Source organism: Garra rufa, chromosome 18 (genome assembly GCF_049309525.1).
Source record: "Garra rufa chromosome 18, GarRuf1.0, whole genome shotgun sequence".
NCBI lineage: Eukaryota > Metazoa > Chordata > Actinopteri > Cypriniformes > Cyprinidae > Garra > Garra rufa.
Genome location: NC_133378.1, coordinates 40,183,985 through 40,210,846, shown reverse-complemented (window position 1 = coordinate 40,210,846; position 26,862 = coordinate 40,183,985). Strand labels below are relative to the sequence as shown.

The 26,862-nt window shown below is 29.8% G+C and overlaps 1 protein-coding gene across 1 annotated transcript in view; it reads left to right on the top strand.

Annotated features, from left to right (window-relative positions):
- The first annotated feature begins 343 nt into the window (after positions 1-343).
- LOC141291064 (polycomb protein SCMH1-like) overlaps positions 344-26,862 on the top strand; it is a 36,137-nt gene continuing 9,618 nt past the window's right edge. The window contains exons 1-9 of the mRNA XM_073823234.1: positions 344-397; positions 11,572-11,644; positions 11,766-11,834; positions 11,913-11,989; positions 14,856-15,090; positions 17,525-17,613; positions 17,723-17,966; positions 24,876-25,180; positions 25,292-25,418. Coding sequence (XP_073679335.1) covers positions 11,614-11,644; positions 11,766-11,834; positions 11,913-11,989; positions 14,856-15,090; positions 17,525-17,613; positions 17,723-17,966; positions 24,876-25,180; positions 25,292-25,418 — 1,177 coding nt within the window. The 5' untranslated portion in view covers positions 344-397; positions 11,572-11,613. The remainder of the gene's footprint in view (positions 398-11,571; positions 11,645-11,765; positions 11,835-11,912; positions 11,990-14,855; positions 15,091-17,524; positions 17,614-17,722; positions 17,967-24,875; positions 25,181-25,291; positions 25,419-26,862) is intronic.

Here is a 26,862-nt window from a genome sequence, read left to right as displayed (position 1 = left end):
AATTGCCCTTATATGTCCTGTTTTTTTAACTGCCAAAAAAAAAAAAAAAAAAAAAATTGGCTATTGCTACAAATATACCCATGCTACTTAAGACTGGTTTTGTGGGCCAGGGTCGCATATATAAATTACAGACGTTATAACTGTTATAATCAATTAATTAATTATTAATAAATTATAACACGCTAAATTCAAACAATGCTTACAATTACGTTGATTTTATTAACAGAGTAATAGGTTTTCACAGTAACACAATAACAAACGTATGCTACGCGTGTGACTGAGAGAACCCAACTCGACGCTGCTTTGCGTCTGCGCATGCGCAGTTCTGATCCAAACATGGCGACGGAGAGCTGTGAAAAGTGCTGAATTCTGTCTACATTTCGACAAATTCGCGAAGGTTGGTCGACATTTCTGCAGTTATTTTATTTTCTTCCGCTTGTTGTGATATTAGTCGTTACATCAGACGCCAGCGGTGAGCTTTTTAAAGACTATATCTGATCATTTAAGCGTTTATTTAGCCTGATGTTCAGCACTTTCTGTGCTGGTGGCGATTATTGATGTTGTTATTTGTGAAGTATCCGCGGATCCGGTCGGGACTGGTCAAATAACCCACAGATGTTTGGTGTTTTCGTCGGTATTGATCATATTGTTGATGATGTGTGTGATCAGTGCTGTGTGTCGTCATCGCTGATGACGTTTGCTTTATTTCAGCTGTCAATCTCAGGCGTTTGTAAACACACTTTTATTCACTCTGGCAATCTCAGATGGCTCAGTCTTCACTTATTTATGTCGTATTTGCTTTTTGCGTCAGTAAAACATCCGTTTATCATCCATTTCAGAGTTTAAATAACAGATAACGTTAACAAAGTTTACCCTAAAATAAAGTAGATTAATAAAAACACAGTTTTCCAATGTATTGGACATGGTGCTATGGTAATACTATATATTAGCTATTTATTTGTCATAGTTATATTATCATCTCTGTATCATAATACCAGCTTAAAGGGTAAAATAAAAAAATAAAATTATTAAATTAATTATTAATTTGTAATTTTATGTTGTTCTGATATTCTGCCGAATGTTTTAATACTTAACTGTTATGAATATAATAGATTTATATAATAGATAGTTATCATTGGATTACTTACCACTTTTATTATACACTACCGTTCAAAAGTTTGGGGTCACTAAGACTTGTAATAGTCTTTAAAGAGGTCTCTTATGCTCATCAAGGCTGCATTTATTTGATTAAAAATACAGAAAAAAACTGTAATATTGCTAAATGTTTTTTCAATATAAAATAATGTTTTTTATTTTAACATACTTTAAAATAGAATTTATTCCTGCGATGAAAAGCTGAATTTTCATCGGCTGTTACTCCAGTCTTAAGTGTCACATGATCCTTCAGAAATCATTCCAAAATGCTGATTTATTATTAGAATGATAAATGTTGGATTATATCAACAGTTGTGCTGACAAATATTTTTTGGAAACTGTAACAAGTTTAAAAAGTACAGTGTTTATTCAAAATATAAATATTTTATAACAATGCGAAATTATTTAATAAACTTTTAATTATTAACTTAATACATCCTTGGTGAATAAAAGTATTAAAAAAAACAGTAAAAGAAACAATAACAATGTACTAACCTATACTTTTGAACGGTAGTGTATATTATCATCTCTGTATCATAATACCAGCTGAAGGGTAAAATAAAAAAATAAATTATGTAATTTTTTACATTAATTATTAATTTGTCATTTTATGTTGTTCTGATATTCTGCCAAATGTTTTAATACTTAACTGTTATCAATATAATAGATACATTTTATTTTTTCAAGTGTTATCATTGGATTACTTACAATTATTATATATTACCCTTTTTAACGATTATATATTATAATACAAAATTATATGCACTGTTACTATATTTAATCAAATTAAAATTATATTTGTTTATTAATTTGTAATTATCATACATTTCATTTGCAATTATTATGTATATTATTTGTTTATATAATAATTAATTAATAATTAATAATATTAATATTATTTATTATTAACAGTATTTAAAAAAACTTTTAAATACACTTTTAAATATTTAAAATGTTAATTACTATTATAATAAAATATTATACACATTTATATTACTATATGCAATGCATTAAAATTATATTTATGTTTATAAATGTGTAATTATCATACATTACATCGGCAAATATTTATGTATATCATTTGTTTGTATAATAATTAATATAAAGAATATTGAGAATATTTATTAACACTATTTTAATAGTTTAATAAAAATGTATAATTCTTAATTATGTAGCGTATTATTTTTTATGTTTATACCAACCATAAGAGGTCAGTAGAGTTTTTACTTTAAACTATTTTCATTGGATTACGTACAATTTTATTATATACACTGCACTTTTTAATTACGATATGTTATAATAAAATATTACACACTATATTGCAGTATGCAATAAATTTTAATTGTATTTTTGTTTATACATTTGTGAATATCATACGTTTCATGTGCAATTATTTATGGATATTATTTGTTTATATAACAATTAATTAGTAGTTAATAATATTAATAATATTTATTAACAAGATTTGTAAAGTTTAATACGCATGCTTAATTCTTAATTACTAGTGTAATTAAGTTTTTTATGTTAATGCCAAACATAAGAGATCATTAGAGTTTTTTAAAGTGTTTTTATTGGATTACTTATCATTTTATTATATATTACACTTTTTAATTATTATATATTATAATAAAATATTAGACGCACTTTATATGTAATAAAATTACAATTATATTCTTGTTTATAAATGTCTAATTATCATATTTTTCATGTGCGATTATTTATGTATATCATTTGTTTATATAATAATTAATTACTAATTAATAATATTAGGAATATTTATTATTAGCAATATATTTTTTAAGTTTAATATAAATATATAATTCTTAATTTTGTAGTGTAATTATGTTTTTATGTTAATATTTATTCATGTGCAATTATTTATGTATACCATTTGTTTGATTAATAATCAGTAATAATTAATATTATCTAATCACTTCTAAATAATAATTAAGTAGTAGTTAATAATATTAAGAATATTTATTAACAATATTTTTAGTTTTTTATGTTAAACCAGCCATGAGAAATTAGTGTTTTAATTGGATTACTTACAATTTACTTAAATATTTCTGTTTATTAATTTGTAATTGCAACACATTTCATGTGTAATTAAATATGCATATAATTTGTTCATATAATAATTAATGAATAATTAGTAATAGTAATTTATTCTTAACAATATTTTTTTTTTAATAAAAGTTGAATATAAATATATTTCTTGTTAAATTTAAAACTTCATTTAAAGTTAGCTATGAATTTATATATAGTATAATTACGCTTTATATGTTTTGTATCACAAAAAATTCCATACCAAACATAAAAGATTACATATTCATTTACATGTAGTGCTTTGGTTGGAAAATAATGATAAATTCTTTATAAATAAATATAGGATCACCTCCAAACAGAGTAAGAAACTTTCAGATTCTTGGTCTTCTAGGTTTTTGTATTTATTGCATTTTTTTTAAATGTATTTAATTTAAGAAAAAGCTGAGAGTTGTCAGGTTGAAACTGGTTGCATGATAAATGAGCGTAAGGCTTGTGCAGGTGTGTGTTTGTGATGTAAATGTGTGCTGTTTGATGAATATTCTGCTGTGATGTGATGATGTTCAGGTGGAGGTTGTTGTGTTTGTGTGACTCTCATTTAGTCTGGAGCGTGTCTGTGATGTAGAACAGAGAGAGAGAGAGCGCACTATTGTGTCTGACGGAGGCAGGGACATGTGCTGTATGATGCAAACCGCCTGAAATCAAACATGGAAATGAAAGCAGACCTGAGTCTGATGTGACGAATGTGGAAAAGAAAGAGAAACACAGACAAACCCCGTCCACCACACCCAGTCAGGGCACTAAGCCCCGCCCACCTGTCAATCATTTTGATGAATCAGACTTTATTAAACAGCTTTGAATGAATGATTATGGAGCTTGTCGGGTGAATAAGTGCAGATCTGACTGCTGGTTTTGTATATTGTGTTTATGGGCAGACAATTTGAAGAATGTGACGCCTCAGGGAATGATGGGATCAGAGATTCCTGATGGTCGTTTTAACATTCGTTGGGGTTTCTCTGGAAGATTCCTTTACTCTGGGAATCTCAGGGGAAAATGGACCACAAAACCAGTCATAAGGGTCGATTTTTTTAAAATAAATAAATTTCCAATTGATGTATGGTTTGTTAGGATAGGACGATATCTGTCCGAGATACAACTATTTGAAAATCTGGAATCAAAGAAATCAAAATATTGAGAAAATCGCCTTTAAAGTTGTCCAAATGAAGTTCTCAGCAATGCATATTACTAATCAAAAATTAAGTTTATATATATTTACGGTAGAAGATTTACAAAACATATTCATGGAGCATGATCTTTACTTAATATCCTAATGATTTTTGGCATAAGAAGAAAAATCGGTAATTGTGGCCCATACAATGTATTTTTGGCTATTTTTGGAATCTGAGGGTGCAAAAAGTCAAAATAAAAGTTTAAAGTTGTTCAAATGAAGTTCTTAGCAATGCATATTACTAATCAAAAATGAAGTTTTGATATTTATGGTAGAAAATGTACAAAATATCTTTATGGAACATGGTCTTTACTCAATATCCTAATGATTTTTTGACATAAAAGTAAAAAAATCATACAATGTATTTTATTGAAAATCTGATTTTCAGTAGTTGAAGTGACTTTTTTATTTGTTAGAATATGTATAACTTGTGTATAAAATGTGACCCTGGACCACAAAAACAGTCATAAAGGTCAGTTTTGTATGTAGGTTTTGTATAAAGGTCATGCATCATGAATAAATAACCTTTTCATCGACAATATTTGGTCGAGATTAAAAATCTAAAATCTGAGGGTGCAAAAAAAAAAAAATCTAAATATTGAGAAAATTGCCTTTAAAGTTGTCCAAATGAAGTTCTAAGCAATGCATATTACTAATCAAAAACTATATTTTGATATTTATAGTAGAAAATGTACTAAATATCTTTATGGAACATAATTTTTTTAAAAACATCGATAATTTTGACCCATACAATTCAATTAATTTGAAATCTGATTTTCAATTGCTGAAATGAAGTATACAGTAATTGTGACATTCAGTTTAGTTTGACCTAACTTTTGGACGATTTTTCCATCACCATTTTTTATAAACATGTGTTGCACATATAAACAAAACCGATGTTGAAAATTGTCACTCAGACATTTAATTATTCACAAATAATTACAAAGAAATAACAAGACATTGAATTAAATGTGATACAAATAAAGTACAGTATTTTCTTGTAAAACATTCTTCAATAATCTTCATTTCCAACATTTTTACAGTGTAGTGATTTTTTTAATAATAAATATAAAAATTATGTAAACAGTTGCATTCAATTCTAATTTTGTGTTGATGATTTATCTTTGTATTTTTATGAAAATATATATTTTTTATGTGTATTTATTCTGCTTATATGTATGTTTGCCTGCTTTTTTAAGTTTAATTATTTAAATAATAAACAGAATAATTTATTATCAAAACCATTTCAGGAATATGATCAATGTTATGAATCAGGAGACAGATTGCTAGAAACCTTTCATTTCATTTCGATCCAATTATTAAAGATAAAACAGATAAATCAAATAAGCATAATCACAACGGTTGTTTTCAGACTTGTATATTTTTTTCCATGAACTATCATTTTACTGTAAGTTCAGTACATCATTCTGACCAAAACAGTGAAATAAGTGTGTGTGTGAGACTTGGTGTGGATTATTTGAGTCATTTTGCCTATTGATTTGCATTGAATAATGTGTTTTCTTGGTGCTGCTGCTGCGTACAGATAGTTTCCTCTCTGATGTGGAGAAAATCTGAAATCTAAAATCATTAAAAATGAGAATCTGATCTGTAGTGTTTTTTACAGAGAAATATCTGTTTCATAATTCATTTCAAAATCAAAAGGAAAAAAATACACGATTTTTGAAGTCTGTTTTAAGCACTATTAGGTTTTTGCGCATTGTAACTTTATTTTAATGACACTTAAGCAAATGTAAAAATGCCAAATTACAACATAAATTCAATTGACCATAAGAACTACCATGCAGTTTACTTAGATTTGTAAAATAATAAAATTTGAGATTCATGCATATTTATTTTATGATTTTGATTCAACTTAATGATACTTTTATGATTTTTATTTTTTCAATGAGTAGCTGAAATATGGTCAAATGAAGTGTGATTCAGAAATGGTTGGCAGTGTTCAGTGGGTCAAGAGTCTATGGGGAAACCACTCTTTAGCAGGAGAATCAATTAACGCTGACCTCTGACCCCACACACTTCATTAGAGCTGCTGTTGTTTTAATGAAGGATCTTTTGATCTCTCAGATGATCAACTCCACTGCAGTTATATTTTAATTTATAAATGAAAAGATTATTGGAGTAAGTTTTATTTAAAAAAAAGTTTAATTTCTGCTTTAAAATTGTGTTTAATTCAAATGTGTTACTTGTCATTTCTGTAATTTTTTTGTCAAACGTACAAACAATTTTTGAGTGAAAATATTTTCTACATTAGTGATATTTAATATGCATTAAACAATAAAAAGAAAGATTTGTAAAAAAAAAAAAAAAAAAAAGAAAGCTTTTTATAAAAACTTTTTTGCACATAATGGATTTCATTCATGAAATACAAGCAGAGTGAGTGTGTATTTTTTTTTCCATTTATTTTAGTACCTCAAGTTTAGTAGTTTTTGTTGCAATTTGTTATTTTTCAGAAGTTTTTTTTTCATATGTTTAGTATTTTTGTTGTGGTTTTATTTGTATTATTTTAATATTTTATTTATATTACCTTTTAATGTTTATTATTACTATATATTTGAAGTAATGGAAATGTTTTTTTATGGTTTAGGCTTTTGTTAGTAAGTTTTTGTTGTTTTTTATATGTTTTTATTGGTTTTAAGTGTATTTTATTTGATTTATTTTAGTACCTCAGTTTAGTAGTTTTTGTTGTTATTTGTTATTTTTTTAAGTTTTTTAAAACATGTTTATTATTATGTTTTTTTTCCTTTTTTTATGTTTTTATATTTTCATTTTCATTTCAGTATAGTTTTTTGTGGTTTTATTTTTATTATTCTTATATTTTATTTTTATATTTTTTATATTAGTTCCTTAAATGTTTATTATTATTATTATATATTTGAAGTAAATAAAAAGTTTTTTATGGTTTAAGTTTTTTTTTTTTTTTAAATTCATATATTTTTATTACATTTTTATATTTAAATTTTAAAGTTTAGTAGTTTTTGTTGTGATTTTCTTATTTTTTTATATGTTTTTATAAAATGTAAAGAAAAAAATCAAATTTAGTGTTTTTTTGTTGTAATTTATTTTTTACAAGTATTTTAAAACATGTTTTTATTACGTTTTTATATTTTAATTTTAAAGTTCAGTAGTTTTTGTTGAGATTAGTTTTTTTCATGTTTTTATTATGTTTTTATATTTTCATTTTAATTTGAAAATTTTGTAGTTTTTGTTGTGGTTTTTCTTATTTTTCTATTTTTTTTTTTTTTGTTTTATTAAGTTTTTATATTTTCATTGTAAAGTTTATTATTTTGTTGAGGTTTTATTTTTTATCATTTTAATATTTAATTTTTTTATTTGTTGTGATTTTTTAAATAAGTTTTTCATGATTTTATTAAATTTTTATATTTTAATTTTAATTTTAAAGTTTAGTAGTTTTTGTTGTGTTTATTATTGGTTTTAAGTGTATTTAGACTTTATTTATTTTAGTACCTCAGGTTTAACTAAACAAAATCAAAATACGCTGGCTTATTTTTTTATATGTTTTATTAAGTTTTTATATTTAAATTTTAATTTCAAAGTTTAGTATTTTGTTGTGGTTTTATTTTTCTTATTTATTTATTGTTATTGTTTTTATTTTAGTTTCTTAAATGTTTATTATTATTATATATTTGAAGTAATGAAAATGTTTTTTTAATGATTTAAGTTTTCGATATTTTTTTAAATATTTTTCTTCATATGTTTTTATTAAATTTTTTTATATTAAAATTTTTAATTTTAAAGTTTAGTAGTTTTTGTTGTGATTTTTCTTTTATATCATTTTCCGTTCTTTTTTTGATATGTTTTTCATATATTTTTATATTTTAATTTTAAAGTTTAGTAGTTTTTGTTGTGATTTTTCTTATGTTTTTATTAGATTTTTATTAGTTTTAAGTGTATTTAGACTTTATTTATTTTAGTACCTCAAGTGTATATATTTTTTTTTTTTAGTTTTTTAGAACATGTTTTATTAGGTTTTTATATTTTAATTTTTAATTGTTGTGGTTTTATTTTTATTATTTTTATATTTTGTGTTTTATTAATTTAATTCCTCAAATGTTTATTATTATATATATTTGTAGTAATGAAAATGTTCTTTATGGTTTAAGCTTTTGTAAGTATCCCTCGTCCGAGAAAGTCCTGGTCTGCTTTAGCACAGAAACACAGGCATTATTCTGTGTCCTGCGAAGGTGAAACCTGAGAAGGCGACATGAGCGGACGAGCGCGGAGAGTCAGACTGAAAGAGAGCGATTATGAACAACTGAACGACAGACAGAGCGAGAAGGTCACCGGAGACGCGAGGGGAATGAACTCTTTAATTGCTTGACATAAATAAGGAAGTCATTTTTTGAGTCTATAATTGTCTGGCGGCGTGTGGATTCAATTACTGATCTAATAAGACTCCTCTATTGTCATCACATTGGTGTCAGAAACCATGTGCTGGAGATTTCTTTGCTGTATGAAGGAAGTGTGTGTTTGTGTGGGCGGCTGAAGTCAAGTGTGTGTGTTTGGGTGTTTTGGGAAGTTTCCATCCCTCGGCAGAGAGTGTGTTTTCTGTTTCATGTCTCGTATGAGAGAGATCCGTGTCCTGTGACGCTCCTCGTCTGACTTGAATCGCTGAGGGGAAACTGGGGGCTTGTTTTGGTTTGAACTGTAATAGTTCTGCAAGATGATCATCTTTAGGACCCTATGATTTCCGCCATGTGAAAAAACGCGGATGGAATAGCAAAATCCAGTCATAAAAACGTAATTTACTGTATAATGTCATGGAATTGGTCCAATTTGGGATGAAAAGTAGGTCAGTTCACTTCAGTTAAACCATGATATAGACTAGTGTCTGTGAATATTAGGCTGCAAAAAATACTATTTAAATATGAACCTGCATGTTCTGCTTCTCTCTGTGTCAATGCACTTTTTTCTTAATTTTCTTAGCTTTTTTATGTTTTATTACATTTGTATTATTTTTAATTGTATTTAAATTTTAAAAAGTTTAGTAGTTTTTTTTATGATTTGTTATGTTTTTTTAAAGTATGTTTTTATTAAGTTTTTATTTTTTATTTTAAAGTTTAGTTTTTTTTTTTCATTTTTCTTATTTTTTATGTTTTTATTACGTTTTTATATTTTCATTTTATTTTTTAAGTTTGGTAGTTTTGTTGTGATTTTTCTCATTTTTCTTATTTTTTATGTTTTTATTAAGTTTTTATATTTTCCTTTTTATTTTAAAGTTTAGTAGTTTTTGTTGTTTTTTATTTCTCTTATTTTTTATATATGTTTTTATTACATTTTTTTATTAGTTTTAATTTTATTTAGACTGATTTTATTTATTTAGTAGCTCAAGTTTAGTAATTTTTTTGTGATTTGTTATGTTTTTTTAAAGTATGTTCTTATTACGTTTTTTATATTTTAATTTTAATTTTAACGTTTAGTAGGTTTTTTGTTTTTCTTATTTTTATGTTTTTATTATGTTTTAATATTTTCATTTTATTTTTAAAGTTTAGTAGTCTTTGTTGTGTTTTTTTGTCATTTTTCTTATTTTTTATGTTTTTATTATGTTTTTAAATTTTCATTTTATTTTTAAAGTTAGTTTTTTTTTTTTCATTTTTCTTTTTTTATGTTTTTATTACGTTTTTATATTTTCATTTTATTTTTAAAGTTTAGTAGTTTTTTGTGATTTGTAATTTTTTTTTTTTTTTAGTTTCATAGTTTTTGTTGTGGTTTTTTTTATATGTATGTTTTATTATGTTTTTATTAGTTTTAAATGTAGTTAGATTTATTAGATTTATTTTAGTACCTTAAGTTTAGTCGTTTTTTAAATTTTTTTTCATGTGTTTTTATTAAGTTTTTATATTTAAATTTTTTAATATATGTTTTTATTACATTTTTTTATTAGTTTTAAGTTTATTTCGACTTATTTTATTTATTTAAGTACCTCAGGTTTAGTAGTTGTTTTTTGTGATTTCTTATTTTTGTCAGTTTTTTTTAAATGTTTTTATTAACTTTTATATTTTTATTTTAATTGTAAAGTTTAGTAGTTTTTGTTGTGGTTTTATTTTATTTTATTTTTTTTATTTGTTTATGTTTTTTATTACATTTTTATTAGTTTATTTAGACTTTCTTCTTTCTCTGAGACAATTTTTTTATGTTTTTTTTATTTATTTATTAATTTATTAATTTTTAATTTATTTTAGTACTGAATGGCGTTGACGCATGCTAGAACACACACATACTGAAACGCCTCTATATGAGTTTATCAACACAAACAATCTCTAGAACTGCTCTGAGAGTCACTTCATGAGCATTTTACCGTTTCTTTTGAGAAAAACAATAGTCATATCATATACAAACAGAAACTTAAAGGTCTTCACAGCAACTTGTCAAAGTAAATGTAAGTTCGGTTTAACTTGGAAAAACTGTGACTGAGAAATATATTACTTAGGCTTAATGTAATGAAAGTACTACTACGAATAATACGATTATTATTAAAACATTATATATAACATTATAAATATATATAAATTAATATTGTACAATTTAATTACAATTTAAAATATCTGTTTTTAATTTAAAAAATGTGTTGCTTAATTATCATTTATTGTTGATGCTAAATTATTAATAATGGTTATTGTCATAAATAATAATAATAATAGTTGTAATAACATTTTTTGTTGTCGTGTGTTTATATACACTATTATTTATTTAAAAACATGCTCCATGTATGGAGACCAACCTTGCAAAAAATAAATAAATACTAGGAAAATAACAAAAAAAATATTTGTAATGAAATTTAATCCTGAATTTATTTTTATTACCTTTTCTCCTTTATGTATTATTTTCTATATTTATTTTAATTCTTTTTAACTTTTATTTACTTATTCTTTTATTAATTAATTAATTTAATTTCATTAATTTGTAAATTGCAATAAAGAGTTATCCTAATAAAGAATTATCCTAATATTGGAGCAATGCAAGCATTAAAACCTAGGCCTATTTTGGTGTATTCTGCTCCTATATGAAGCGGATCTCCCCTCAGAGACACATTTTGAACTACCTTAACTTTACACACATGCTGCAAGATGTTTAACAAATCTGCATGACCTCTGTGTGTCTCACAGATCGACTGTTTGGATCTCTGCAGGACGTTCATACAGCAGCCGATGCTCAACATGGTCCGGACGGCACTGAAAGGTAAAACACAATCAGATAGACACAGATAGTGCACCCAAAAATAACATTTCAGTCATTCTTCAGCTGAACAGTGTGATAAGAATGTAAATGAGATTCACCTTATTTGATTTCTCTTTTGCAGATCACAAGGACAGTAAGAAGGATAAAGCGGGCCGGAGCATGTCTCTCACAGGTCCTGGACCAGTCAAAGGTAAAAACTCTGAACTTTAAGAGCTGTATGTGATCGTAATGAGTTCGTAAAGCATCTGTGTTTGTTTCTCTGCTGCAGTGATGGAGTCGTTCACATGGGAGGAGTATTTGAAAGACACGTCGTCCGTTCCCGCTCCTCCCGCCTGCTTCAAACAGGTGAGACATCAGGAAAACCCTGTCGGGACTCATCTCTGTGAGGAATGATGGGATGGCTGTGTTTAAAGAACATTTAAAGACATTTTTAAAGACATTTTTAACCCCCTTGTTATCCAAGATGACGTCTTTTATTTTTTGAGGAAAACGTTTCATATAGTCCACTTCCAAAATGCAGTTCAAATGCAGCTTCAAAGGGCTCTAAAGGATCCCAGCCGAAGAAAGAGGGTCTTGCAAAACGATCGGTTATTTTCTAACAAAAAATTGACAGTTTAAATACTTTTTAACCTCAAATGTGACCCTGGACCACAAAACCAGTCATAACGTTAAATTTGACAAAACTGAGATTTATACATCATATGAAAGCTCAATAAATAAGCTTTCCATTGATGTATGGTTTGTTAAGATAGGACAATATTTGGCCGAGATACAGCTATTTGAAATCAGAAATCTGAGGATGCAAAAAAATCAAAAAGACTGAGAAAATCACCTTTAAAGTTGTCCAAATTAGGTTCTTAACAATGCATATTACAAATCAAAAATTACATTTTGATATGTTTACAGTAGGAATTTTACAAAAAATCTTCATGGAACATGAACTTTACTTAATTTTTTTATGATTTTTGGCATAAAAGAAAAATCCAAAATTTTGACCCATGCAATGTATTTTTGGCTATTGCTACAAATATACCCCAGCGACTTAAGACTGGTTTTGTGGTCCAGGGTCACAAATCAGGGCCCAACGCTTACTTTTCTTGTTAGGAGCACTTGTGCTCATAACTTAAAAAAATTTGGGAACACTGTCAAAATTTCACGAGCACATTCTAAAAAATAATCAAAAAATCTGAAAAAAAATTTGCTTTCCCATTACGAGGTGAAACTTGACTCAAAGTGATTTATAGTGGAATTTTGCTTTTACCTCCTCATGTTTAATGAGGCTCAGAGGTGACATGAGTGCAATAAAATTCATAAATTCATGTTGAGATTAATGTTTTAAAGGGGTCATCGAATGCAAAACTAACATTACATGTTGTTTGAACCAAGGTTATTATAGTTAACGAAAACGAACGAAAAAACTAAAACTATAATTGAAATCGTTAACTGAAAAAAAAATAAAAACGAGAGTTTAAAAAAAAACTAAAACTAACTGAAACTGTTTTGTGTGTATACAAAACGAACTTAAACTAACTAATATTATAGCAAAAACGTCCTTCGTTTTCGTCTTTGTAAATACATCGTGGCGATATGGATCCAAATCTATACCAGCGTTTGCACCTTGCCCACTATTTAAAACGGAAGTCTGGGAGTGAGCGGAAGGAAAAAAAAACGTGAAGGAAACGGTACCTGAAAGAAACTGTGACCAAAGGTGTTGGATTGTTTGCTTGCGCAGACCGAGTGTGAACGCCAAAACATCGGAGAAAATTGGTGGTGCATTAATGCCGGTTGCAACTTAAGTCCAGCCTGGTTCGCCTGCCGCAGGTGCTATAGTTTCTCTTCTTCTGATAAAACTCTGCTGAAGCTCCAAAGATTTGTGTCCCGGCCTGTAAATTGGTTGGCCGCCCAGACGCTGCCTGCTTCACGCAGCAATGTGCACACAAACAATCACACTGCACGAAAACTCGCGCTCTCGCACTCACACAACACACCCTGCAAACTGATTGAACCTAAATTTATTTTCTCATTTTTGATTTTTGTGTTGTGATGTGATGTGTGAAAACGGTGAACTTTAAGACAGTTTCCAGTTGAGTTAAAAACGAAACAGACTTTTAGTAGGAGGACATTTCTTTTTTTATGGTTTCACTTTCTATTGGACTTTTTTAATTGAGTAAGTGAAAAGCCTTTTTCTCAATTAATTTATGTTTTTTTTTTTAATTAATGCTGTGACAAAAATAAATATATTGTTTTCCAATTAATTCTTTCCTTCTGTTGTTTGTATTGTGTATTATTTTTTTTTTTTTTTTACTTGGCAAAATTTGGAATCTTTGCCTTGTCTGGTGCCCGAACACTATTAAGGACAACCCTAAGTTGATTAAATTTACCTTTGGGGGCCGCCACTATTTCAACATAAGCCTTTTGGGTTGAAATAAATCTATTTAGGCTACTTCACAATGTCTGTTTTATGCCAGGTGTTTTACCCGTACGGCACCACGTAGTCTGTGATGTCACGTGTCCATAGTCTGTCCGCGAATAATGCACCTGACAAATATCCTAATTTAAAAAAAAAAAAAAAAACTAAAACTAACACTGTAACTAATAAAAACTAAGCAATTTCAAAGTATAAAAACTAATAAAAACTAGTAAATCTGCCTCTGAAAGCGAATTAAAACTAACTGAATTTGAAAACAAAAAGTCAAAACGAAATAAAAACTAAAACTAACACTGTAACTAATAAAAACGAAATAAAAACTAAGCAATTTCAAAGTATAAAAACTAATAAAAACTAGTAAATCTGCCTCTGAAAACGAATTAAAACTAACTGAATTTGAAAACAAAAAGTCAAAACGAAATAAAAACTAAAACTAATGAAAAATCCAAAACTATTATAACCTTGGTTTGAACATTAATGTGTGTTGGTAGTTTATGTACACAACCACCCTACAATGATAAAAATCCACCCAGTGGTATTTTTTAATCTTTAAAAGTAATATCCCCTTTTTAAAAGGGCACAATAAAATTAAGGATTTGTAAAAATGTAATAGTCGATTGGAATCGACAAATCACGAAAGCCCTAACATGAACATCTTGGATGACAAGGAGGCAAGTAAATTATCTGTACATTTTTGTTCTGGAAATGAACATCTCCTTATAATTTTGCCCCATTTCGAATGCAAATGCAATAGTATGTTAACACAGAGTGTTTGTTCTCCAGTCTCGGATTCCTCCGTCCAACGACTTCAAGGTGGGTATGAAGCTGGAGGCCCGGGACCCTCGTAACTCCACCTCCACCTGCATCGCCACAGTGATGGGCTTGATGGGCGTGAGGCTCCGTCTGCGTCTGGACGGCAGCGACAGCACCAACGACTTCTGGCGATTGGTTGACTCCGCCGACATCCAGCCAATCGGAACCTGCGAGAAGAACGGAGACATGCTGCAGCCACCGCTGGGTACGACTGACGTCACTTTCCTCCACAGCTGATCTGAACAGAAGGCGTCTGAAAAAAAAGTTAAAAGAGTTAGGAGTTGTACAAACTAGTAGGCAGATATAGCAAGTGATTTGGCTGCGTGTGATTTCTAACGCAGTGTTATTATATTATTAGTGGTGCTTGCCAAAGGCAAAGCATCACTATTATTATCTCAAATACTTATTATTATGATAGATTCCGTACAAATTCCGGCGCGTAACTCGTCCCGCAGTGTTTGTCACAGACCCACGAAACGGGCGTCAAATTGTGCGGCCTATTGAGGAATGGTGTGCTATGACTTTTATAAGCAATCGGTCGTACGTTGATCGTACACGGGGCGAAAAATCGCCCGAAAAATCCCATAGACTTAACATTGTGGCCAAATATGACGGAACGTAGCGCCGAGCGAGAATTTCGTAGAAACACATTATTCACCACATTTGAAGAGGCTGGCAAGCTGTGCGAGAACATTCCACGCAATGGGGTATAAGTTGTACCCCTGGGGCGCAAGAGCCCCCCAAAGTTGCCCCATTGACATACTATGGTGAGGGACGGCCCATGAAAAAGCATTTTTTTTCCTTCTATGTTAATTTACATTGGAATTTTGCATTGAACATAACTCTGCATCGCAGTGTCATAGAGACATAGGGGCGGGCTCATTTTACTCAGACAACCAATCAGACTCTCAGAATCACTGTCAGGCTGTCAATCCACCCCCTAGCAACCGTTTAGAGCACCCTAGCAACTGATCCCATAGGCCTCTATATAAAAGACCCATATGAATATCTTTGGATCACAGTGTCATAGAGACATGGCCCTAGCAACGGCCCTAGCAACCACCCTGGCTACCCTAGCAACGGCCCTAGCAACTGCATAACAACACCCTAGCAACCGAGGACCGAGTTTTGCCACTGCAAGCACCACTCACATTTTCTTCAGGAAATGTACATATCTAGTTATTATTACACTAAAGTCTTTATTATTATTACTACACTAAAGTCTTTATTTATATTTTGAATGTTTTATTTGTACATTTTCTGTTTTCATTTTAATTTTAGATAAAGTTTTGTTAATGTTGTTGTGTTTTAGTTGTACACTTCCAGTCGAACGTTTTTGAACAGTATGATTTTTTATGTTTTTTTTAAAGAAGTCTCTTCTGATTTTCCTTCACAACTACCTGAAATAATTAGTTTTTATGTTTATTGCTGTTAATGTTTATTTTGTTAAAAAACATAAATTATTATTTTTTCTTTTTAGTATTTTTAGTTAACGATAACAGCACTTTAATGTCTTAATTGGTATTTATGAATGTTTATTATGTTATTACTTCCTTAGTATTATAAATATTAATTATTATTATTTTTTTGTTTTCCTTTTAATTTTAGTTTTTGCAAGTTTTAGTCATTTCTGGGGGTTTTTAAATGTTTATTTTGTTTTAGTGGTTTTAGTATTTCATCTTTAACTTGCCTGTGTTCAACTTCCTGTTTTTATTAGTTAGTTAGTTTATTAGTTTCTTAGTATTATAAACTTTCATTCATTTTTATTTTAATGTTTTATTTTAGTTTAAGTGAGTTTGAATGAGAGAATTTTTCAATTTTTTCATTTAGCTTACATTTTAAGTTGATTTTTGACATTTTATTTTGTTTCATGTGTTTAATGATTTTAGTACCTTATCTTAAACTAAAAAACTATGTTTTTATTTTCCCATTTTCATTTTAGTTTACATTTTTAGTTAGTTTTTTGTGGTATCTATTATTATTTTTATGTCTTGTTTTTTTTAAGTTTTATTTAAGCTTTTTAAGTTATTTACCTCACATTAAATAAAATAAAAATTAGAAATAATACAAAATAAAATAATTCGTTTTTATGTTTTATTGCTTTTAATGTTTATTTTATTTATTTATTTTATATTATATTATATTTTAGTTATGTTTTTTATTAGTAGTATTTTTAGTTTAGTTACAACAATAACAGCACTTTTCTCTAATGATGCCTGCTTTCAGCTTCTTGATTTAATTAGTATTTATTCATATTTATTATATTTTATTACTTTTATTTTTTAGTTTATTAACATTTGTATTTTTCTGTTTTTTAATTTTTTTGATCATGTTTAGTTTATTTTAACATGCCTATTTAGATTTTTATTCATTTTCATTTCTGTTTTATTTGTAGTAATATTAGTCCTTCAACTTTAAATGGAAATTAAAATATTTAAATTTTACACTTTTTATTTTTTTTTTAATTATAACATTAGTCTGCTACAGGAAATTATATAATCTTCTCTAATTTTACCTGCGTTCAGTTTCCTGTTTTGCTGGTTTGCTGTCTTCTGCTTTGGCTATTGATTGAGATGAATATAATGACATGTGAACAGAATTACAGATAATAATTGCATCTCTCTCCCTCATTTTGTCAGGATTCAGGATGAACGCCTCGTCGTGGCCCATGTTTCTCCTGAGGACCCTTAATGGAGCTGAAATAGCACCTACCACAGCGTTTAAAAAGGTGCTGAACCTCCTCAGAAAGAGAAATCATTTACACGAATGACAGTGTTACATCATGCAATCACATTAAAAGGCTTTTTAGTGACACTGATGTTCTGTAATTGCATCAGGAGCCACTGCGGCCGCCCCAGAACGCCTTCAAGCCCGGCATGAAACTGGAGGCCGTGGACAAGAAAAACCCGTACCTGATCTGTCCGGCAACCATCGGTGAGGTGAAGGGGGAAGAGGTGTTTGTGATGTTTGACGGCTGGAGAGGGGCTTTCGATTACTGGTGCCGATATGACTCCAGGGACATCTTCCCCGTGGGCTGGTGCACCGTCACCAAACACAGCCTGCAGCCACCTGGAAATAGCAGTGAGTGCTCGTTTCAGAAGTCATTCAGTTTAATTGTAGCCTAAAAGGGTTGTAGGTTCGAATCCCTCAAGAGTTGATCCTTGAACTATGATAAAGACAAGAAACAGGACTATTATAATTAACTAAAAATAAAACCCAAAATTTTGGTGAATGGTGTAGTTTAGTTGTGGCCTAAAAAGGTTGTAGGTTCGAATCCCACAAGAGTTGATCCTTGAATAATGATAAAGAAATGGCTATTATAGTTAACTAAAAATAAAACCCAACGTTTTGGTGAATGGTGTAGTTTAGTTGTGGTCTGAAAAGGTTGTAGGTTCGAATCCCACAAGAGTTTATCCTTGAACTATGATAAAGACAAGAAACAGGACTATTATAGTTTCCTAAAAATAAAACCCAAAATGTTGGTAAATGGTGTAGTTTAGTTGTGGTCCGAAAAGGTTGTAGGTTCGAATCCCACAAGAGTTGATCCTTGAACAATGATAAAGACAAGAAACTGGACTATTATAGTTAACTAAAAATAAAACCCAAACTTTTGGTGAATGGTGTTGTTTAGTTGTGGCCTAAAAAGGTTGTAGGTTCTAATCCCACAAAAATTGATTCTTGAACTATGATAAAGAAACGGCTATTATAGTTAACTAAAAATAAAACCCAACGTTTTGGTGAATGGTGTAGTTAAGTTGTGGTCTGAAAAGGTTGTAGGTTCGAATCCCACAAGAGTTTATCCTTGAACTATGATAAAGACAAGAAACAGGACTATTATAGTTAACTAAAAATAAATCAAACATTTTGGTGAATGGTGTAGTTTATCTGTGGTCTGAAAAGGTTGTAAGTTCGAATCCCACAAGGGTTGGTCCTTGAACTATGATAAAGACGAAAAACAGAACCATAATAGTTAACTAAAAAAAACATTTTGGTCAATGGTGTAGTTTAGTTGAGGTCTGAAAAGGTTGTAGGTTCGAATCCCACAGGAGTTGATCCTTGAACTATGATAAAGAAACAGGACTATTAAAGTAACTAAAAATAAAACATAACCTTTTGGTGAATGGTGTAGTTTAGTTGTGGTCTGAAAAGGTTGTAGGTTCTAATCCCACAAGAGTTGATTCTTGAACTATGATGAAGAAACAGGGCAATTATAGTCACCTAAAAATACATCCAACATTTTGGTGAATGGTGTAGTTTAGTTGTGGTCTAAAAAGGTTGTAGGTTCGAATCCCACAAGAGTTGATCCTTGAACTATGATAAAGACAAGAAACAGGACTATCATAGTTAACTAAAATAAAACCCCAAATTGTGGTGAATAGTGTGGTTTAGTTGTGGTCTGAAAAGGTTGTAGGTTCTAATCCCACAAGAGTTGATTATTATTTGTTAACTAAAAATGAACCCAAAATTTTGGTGAATGGTGTTGTTTATTTGTGGTCTGAAAAGGTTGTTATAGACCTACTAGATAAACTAAAACAAAACAAAAAAGTTAAATATTAAATTAAAAATTAAAACGAACATTAAACATTAAATAACATTAAGAACCTAAACTTGACGTACTTATATAACTAAAAACAAAGTAAAATTGATAAAAGCTATATAATACATAAAAATGACGAAAACACAAAATTACTTAAACTTTAACTAAAATTAAAAAATATATGAAAATAATATTTAACATTCAAAACATTAGTAAAACTATAATAGTATCTCAGTGATATTTCAGCTAGTTACATTACTAATTATTATTTGGTATATTATTTATTTGGATGTACCAAAACAACCAAAGCCTAAACTAAACTAAAATGAAAAATTTATATATAGAAAAAATGTGCAGTCTCAAAGATTGTTGTAGTTAAAAAAAAAAGGGGTAAAGGCAGTAATACCATGCATTTTTGGTAATAAAAGTAAAGCTGAAATAAAGGGAAATATTAAAAAATAATAATAATAAAAAAATGAATATTTGACTTGACAGCTAACTGCAAGAAAATATGTTAGTTAAACTAAAATTAGTAAAACTAGAACTGAAATTAAAATATAAAAAATATACTTTTATATAAATAAATATGAAAAAAACAACTAAAAACTCAAAAAAGATTAAAAGAAAAACTGAAAATATAAAAGTAAAAGCTGATTCAAAATATAAATACTATTATAGCTTATAAATAAAGGCAATTAAATAAAGACATGCAAAACGCTTGTGTGAACAGCAGGTGGCGCTACAGCTCTTTGAAACTCCTCAGTTCACATACAAATACCCTCAGGAATCACATGACCCCTGTGTGAGGAAGCTCTTCTGAGATGAAAGCACTTTTCCTTCCAGTCTAAATCAAGGCTGACTATTTCTCTGAGCTGTTTTTCAAGTGTCTCTTTGCAATTTCAGCCTTTAAAACTTCTTATGAAATTATAATTTATTTTTATTCTACTGTCTGTTTCCATTTGGCCTAAACACAAACCTCTTCTGGCTTAAACAAAGAAGTTATTATTTCATAAGAAATAAAAGAAGAATCATTTAATGTGTCAGCTTCAGTGTTGTTCTAGTATTTATTGAGATTTTGAATTAGCTTTTTTTTATTTTCATGTCAAGTTTTAGTAATTTTGTTTTATGCCTATGTCATTTTTCTTAGTCTTTTATATTTCTTTTTTTTAGTTTTGGTAATTTTAGTACTTCAACTTAAGTTGAAGCTTTTATTTTTATAATTTTTATTTTTAGTTTAACTTTTACTGATTTTATAATGTGCTTTTTTATATTTTTAACTTCAACTTAATACATATTTCAGTTAATGCCCAAATTAACATTTCTAATTTTCATTTAAGTTTAACCTTTTCATCAAATATTTATATTTCATTTCAGCTTAATTTCAACCAACAAAAATGTTTTTAAATGGTTTTAAGTACAATAACAAAGCAGTTCAGCTGTCAATCATTCCCGTTGTCATGACAATCCACACAATGACCCCGCCTTCACTGCTGTGAACGATCTTGCGCTGAATTCTAATGATTTAATTAGGACTAACTAGGAATCATTAATTATCATAATTGCGTTTACTGTTAGCAGTATTGAGTAAAGCTCTCACAGTGAGACTCGCTGCATTTGACCAGGTTTTTAATTGCACACGTGGACCCACCAAAAATATATTTTATGTTTTGAATGGCATGGCATACTAGCAATCTATTGTATGCAGTATATATGTCAAAAGTCGCAGGGTAAGAATGGATCTGTCTTCAGAAAACACTTTATTTGACTAAACAGAATCCGGAATGATCTTATAATGTTCTGTAAAATAAAACACACTGAAGTCAGGAATTAGCTGGGATGTAATCCAGATCTTCTGTTTTAAATGGAGTCATTCTGAGCTAAATATGATGATATACGCGTTTCCATTAATGCTCTTTCGGCCGCAGCTGGAATTCATTTTGAGTTTGCAGGAAATTTTCCCCAAATTATACAAAGCTCCAGCTCTCGTGTTGCAGTGTTTGTAATTCCGCGCCACATGTTGTGTTGTGAATTACAGACATTTGTTTAAAGGATTTGTTTTGGATCCAGTTAATACGGAATGACCTGCGCTGTTTGTTTTTTTGTAGCCCATCCAAGTAATTATGCGTAAATGAGATAATTAGCGAGCGAGCCGCGTGGGTCAGGAGGGATTGGAGAGTTTGTGTGAAAATAAACAAAACACACACTTAGAAACACACATCTGTGAGAAAAGAAGGAGAATAACCAGAGAAATGGGATAGGCGGAGAGGAAAGTGGTGAGAGTGTTTACAGTGAAGACCAACTAGTAGAGAAAAGCGTTTAACTGAAACACACATCAGACAGATTGGCCATTAAATTAGAAGTCTCTTAAGTTAAAATTAAAAATAAATTGGCAGCACAAATGTTTTTTTAAGAAAATCAGCATATTAGACTGATTTCTGAAGGATCATGTGACACTGAAGACTAGAGTAATGATGCTGAAAATTCAGCTTTGATCATTGCAATCAGTTACATTGATAATGTTTTTTTGTTGTAGTGTAGGGTAGTGGGTCATGTTAAAACTCAAGCCTGTCTGCATGATCGCTGCCATATGTTTGAGTACAAGTGTGTCAGATCTCTGGAGAACTCTTTAAGGGCTTTTTTCTCCCGCGCTCCCTCTAATTTAGTTATACTGGAGTTATTTAGGGTAAACATACACTCATATGCACAGCCACACACTTACTGTGTGTTAAAGGACAGGATGTGTTTAGATGTGTGTGCGTGTATGTTTGGTCAGGCATTTTCCACGAATACGCTACAAAATACGGCTTCTGTTTCTGTAACGAATGAAGGCCTTACTAAATATTATATGAGCTGTTCTGAATATGTTATATTTATTTTAAATGCAGGCATTTTATTTGAAGTTTTTGCAACCCTTGTTACTAAAATGTACTTTCTACAATATTAAAATGTAAAACATGCATGAACATATACATAGATTATAACTTTAGTAATCAGACTATAAAACCACAATCATCAGACCATAAGACCCAATAATCAGACTATATAACCACTATGATCAGACTACATAACCAAAACAGTGACCTAATATAACCAACAATAATCAGACAACATAACCACAATGACCAGATTATATTACCACAGTTATCTGACTAAATATCCACTATAATCAGACTATATAACCATAATAATTAGACTATGTATAGTACCTACAGTAATCAGACTATGCAACCACAATTTCAGACCATACGACCACAATAATTATAGACTATATAACTATAAGTAAACTGTATGCAGTTACTGCTGTAATCAGACTCTATAACCACAATAATCAGACTATATAACCATAAGTAAACTGTATGCAGTTACTGCAGTAATCATACTCTATAACCACAATAATCAGACCATATAACCATATAACTATATATGGTTACTGCAGTAATCAGACTACATAACCACAATAATCAGGCTATATAACCATAATAAGTAGACTATATTTACTTACTGCATTAATCAAACTAGATTCCCACAATAATCAGACCATATAACCATAAGTAGACTATATAACTACAATAATCAGACTATATAACCATAAGTAGACTCTATAACCACAATAATCAGACTATATAACCATAAGTAAACTGTATGCAGTTACTGCAGTAATCAGACTCTATAACCACAATAATCAGACCATATAACCATAAGTAGGCTATATTTAGTTACTGCAGTAATCAGACTATATAACCACTATAATCAGACCATATAACTGTAAGTAGACTATGTAACCACAATAATCAAACAACATAACCACTATGATCAGACTATATAACCACAATAAGCAGACTGTATAACCATAATAAGTAGACTATATTTATTTGCTTCAGTAATCAGACTGTATAACCACAATAATCAAACCATATAACCATATAACTATATATAGTTACTGCAGTAATCAGACTATATAACCACAATAATCAGGCTATATAACCATAATAAGTAGACTATATTTACTTACTGCATTAATCAAACTAGATTCCCACAATAATCAGACCATATAACCATAAGTAGACTATATAACTACAATAATCAGACTATATAACCATAAGTAGACTTTATAACCACAATAATCAGACTATATAACCATAAGTAAACTGTATGCAGTTACTGCAGTAATCAGACTATATAACCACTATAATCAGACCATATAACTGTAAGTAGACTATGTAACCACAATAATCAAACAACATAACCACTATGATCAGACTATATAACCACAATAAGCAGACTGTATAACCATAATAAGTAGACTATATTTATTTGCTTCAGTAATCAGACTGTATAACCACAATAATCAAACCATATAACCATACATAGACTATATATAGTTACTGCAGTAATCAGGCTATCTAACCATAAAAAGTAGACTATATTTAGTTACTGCAGTAGTCAGACTATAACCACAACAATCAGGCTATATAACATAATAAGTAGACTATATAGTAACTGCAGTAATCAGTGTTACCACAGTTTTCAGACCATACAACCACAATAATCAGACTGTATAACCAAATGTAAACTACTTGCTGCAGTAGTCAGACTATATAACCACAATAATTAGACAATATAACTGTAAGTAGACTATATAACTACAATAATCAGACTATATAACTATAAGTAGACTATGTATAGTAACTGCAGTGATCAGACTATATAACCACAATAATCAGACCATATAACCTTAAGTAGACTATATAACCACAACAATCAGAAATATTTAACCATAAGTAGACTATATATAGTTACTGGAGTAATCAGACTATATAACCACAATAAGCAGACTATATAACCATAAGTAGACTATATTTATTTACTGCAGTAATCAGACTGTATAACCACAACAATCAAACCATATAACCATAGGTAGACTATATATAGTTACTGCAGTAATCAGACTATATAACCACAATAATCAAACCACATAACAGTAACTAGACTATATAACCACAACAATCTGACTGTATAACCATAATAAGTAGACTTTGTATTGTAACCACAATAATCAAACTATATAACCACTATTTGCAGAATACTTAACCTCAGTAATCAGACTATATAACATAAGTAGACTATGTATGTATAGTAACTAAAGTAATCAGACTATATTACCTCAATAATCAGACTTTATAGTAACTGCAGTAATTAGATTATGCAACCACAAGAATCAAACTATATTACTACCATGATTAGACTACATAACTACAATCAGACTATATAACCATAATAAGTAGACTATATAACGGCAGCAATCAAATCATGTAACCACAGTAATCAAACTGTAACTACTATGATCAGACTAAATAACTGCTAAAATCAGACTATATAACAGCTATGATCAGACTACATAAGCATTATTTTATTATGATTATTTAAATTTTCCTTTATTTCCATTTTTGCAGTCACCACTCCAAAACCGGGTCCTACACCTTCCTCCTCCTCGTCCTCTTCCTCTATCCCCAAACCGCCCCGGCGCACCATGCCGTCTCCTTACCGACTGCCAGCTCCTCTTCCTCAACTCCCTGTGCGGAAGGGTATCAGGGGACGACGGCCAAAAAGCGAGACCATTGCACTGCTGAAAGCCCTGGCTGCTTCCACTGTGGGCCAAGACACAGAAGATCAAGGAGAAGCCGTGCCTGAACCCACGCCCATCTCCCAGCATCCCCTGCGTTCATACAAGAAAAGGGGACCTAAACCAGGCAGCAAGGTAGCATTAAAGGACCCTTCTGTGTATTTATAAAAAACTGTCACATGTGATAAGGTTGTGGACAGTGTCATTTGGCGAAATACTTAAGCAGATTGTGTTTTTGTTTCTCAGAGGAAGCCCAGACTTCTCCATAGCGCCATGTCTATGGCAGCCAGCTCAGACTCCAGGGTGCCCATGACTCAGATTCCCAGTGATGGACTCTCTCCTCTGGGATCCCCCTCATCTGTGGTGTCTACTGGTAATAAAATGAGCTCATATACAAATATATCTGCTAGTATGCCACAAAATGAGAGGAAAATTGGATCACTGTATTTAGACTAAATAACCACAATATTTAGACTGTATAATGACAATAATCAGACTACAAAACCACAATGATCAGATTATATTAACAGAGGTATTTACCACAATAATCAGTCTATGTAACCATAAGAAGACAATAAAAGTTAAGTAATCAGACCACAAAACCACAATTATCAGACCATAGGACCTAATAATCAGACTACATAATCAAAATAATGAGACAACATAATCACAATGACAGTTATCTATCACGATAATCAGGCTATATAACCATACATAATCTTAGGCTTACGGTGCTTTTGGGAAACGCAGCCTACATAACCATACATAGAATATATAACTTTAGTAATCAGATTACATAACCACAATAAACAAACAACATAACCATGGTGATCAGTTTATACTACCACGTTTATGACTAAATGACCACAATAAACAGACATTATAACTATCACATAATAATCCGACTATATAAGCACATTTATCAGATCAGATCAGCAGATTTATCATATCATAATAACTATCTTATAAACAGTAACTGCAGTAATCAGACTATATAACCGCTAAGAACACATAAGCACAATAATCAAACATCATAACTACAGTAATCAGAATATATAACCAGAGTTATTAGACTGTATAATCATAAGTAGACTATATACAGTAACTGCAGAATCATTTAATGTGACTATGTAATCAAGACTATGTAATCACAATTATCAGACTGCATGACCATAAGACTGTATAACCACTATGATCAGACTACATAAGCACAATAATCAGACATTATAACCACAGTAATCAGACAATAACCACAATTATCACACTGTATATCCATAATAAGAAGATTATATACAGTAATTGCAGTAATCAAACTATGTAACCACAGCCATCAGACCGTATAACCATTGTAATCAGATTATACAACCGCTTTGATCAAACCACATAACCACAATAATCAGACATTATAACTACAGTAATCAAACTATATTAGACTGTATAACCATAAGTAGACTATTTATAGTAACTGCAGTAATCAGACTATGTAACCACAATTGTCAGACTGCATAACCATTGTAATCAGACTATATAACCACAATAATCAGATATTATAACCACAATTATTAGACTATATAACCACAATTATTGGACCATATAACCATAATAATTAGACTATATACACAAACTGCAGTAATCAGACTATGTAACCACACTTATCAGACCGTATAACTCTTGTAATCAGACTATATAACCGCAAATATCAGACTGTATAACCATAAGTAGACTTTATATATCGACTTCCGCAATCAGACTGTATCCACAATTATCAGACCATATAACCATTGTAATCAGACTATATAACCACAAATATCAGACTG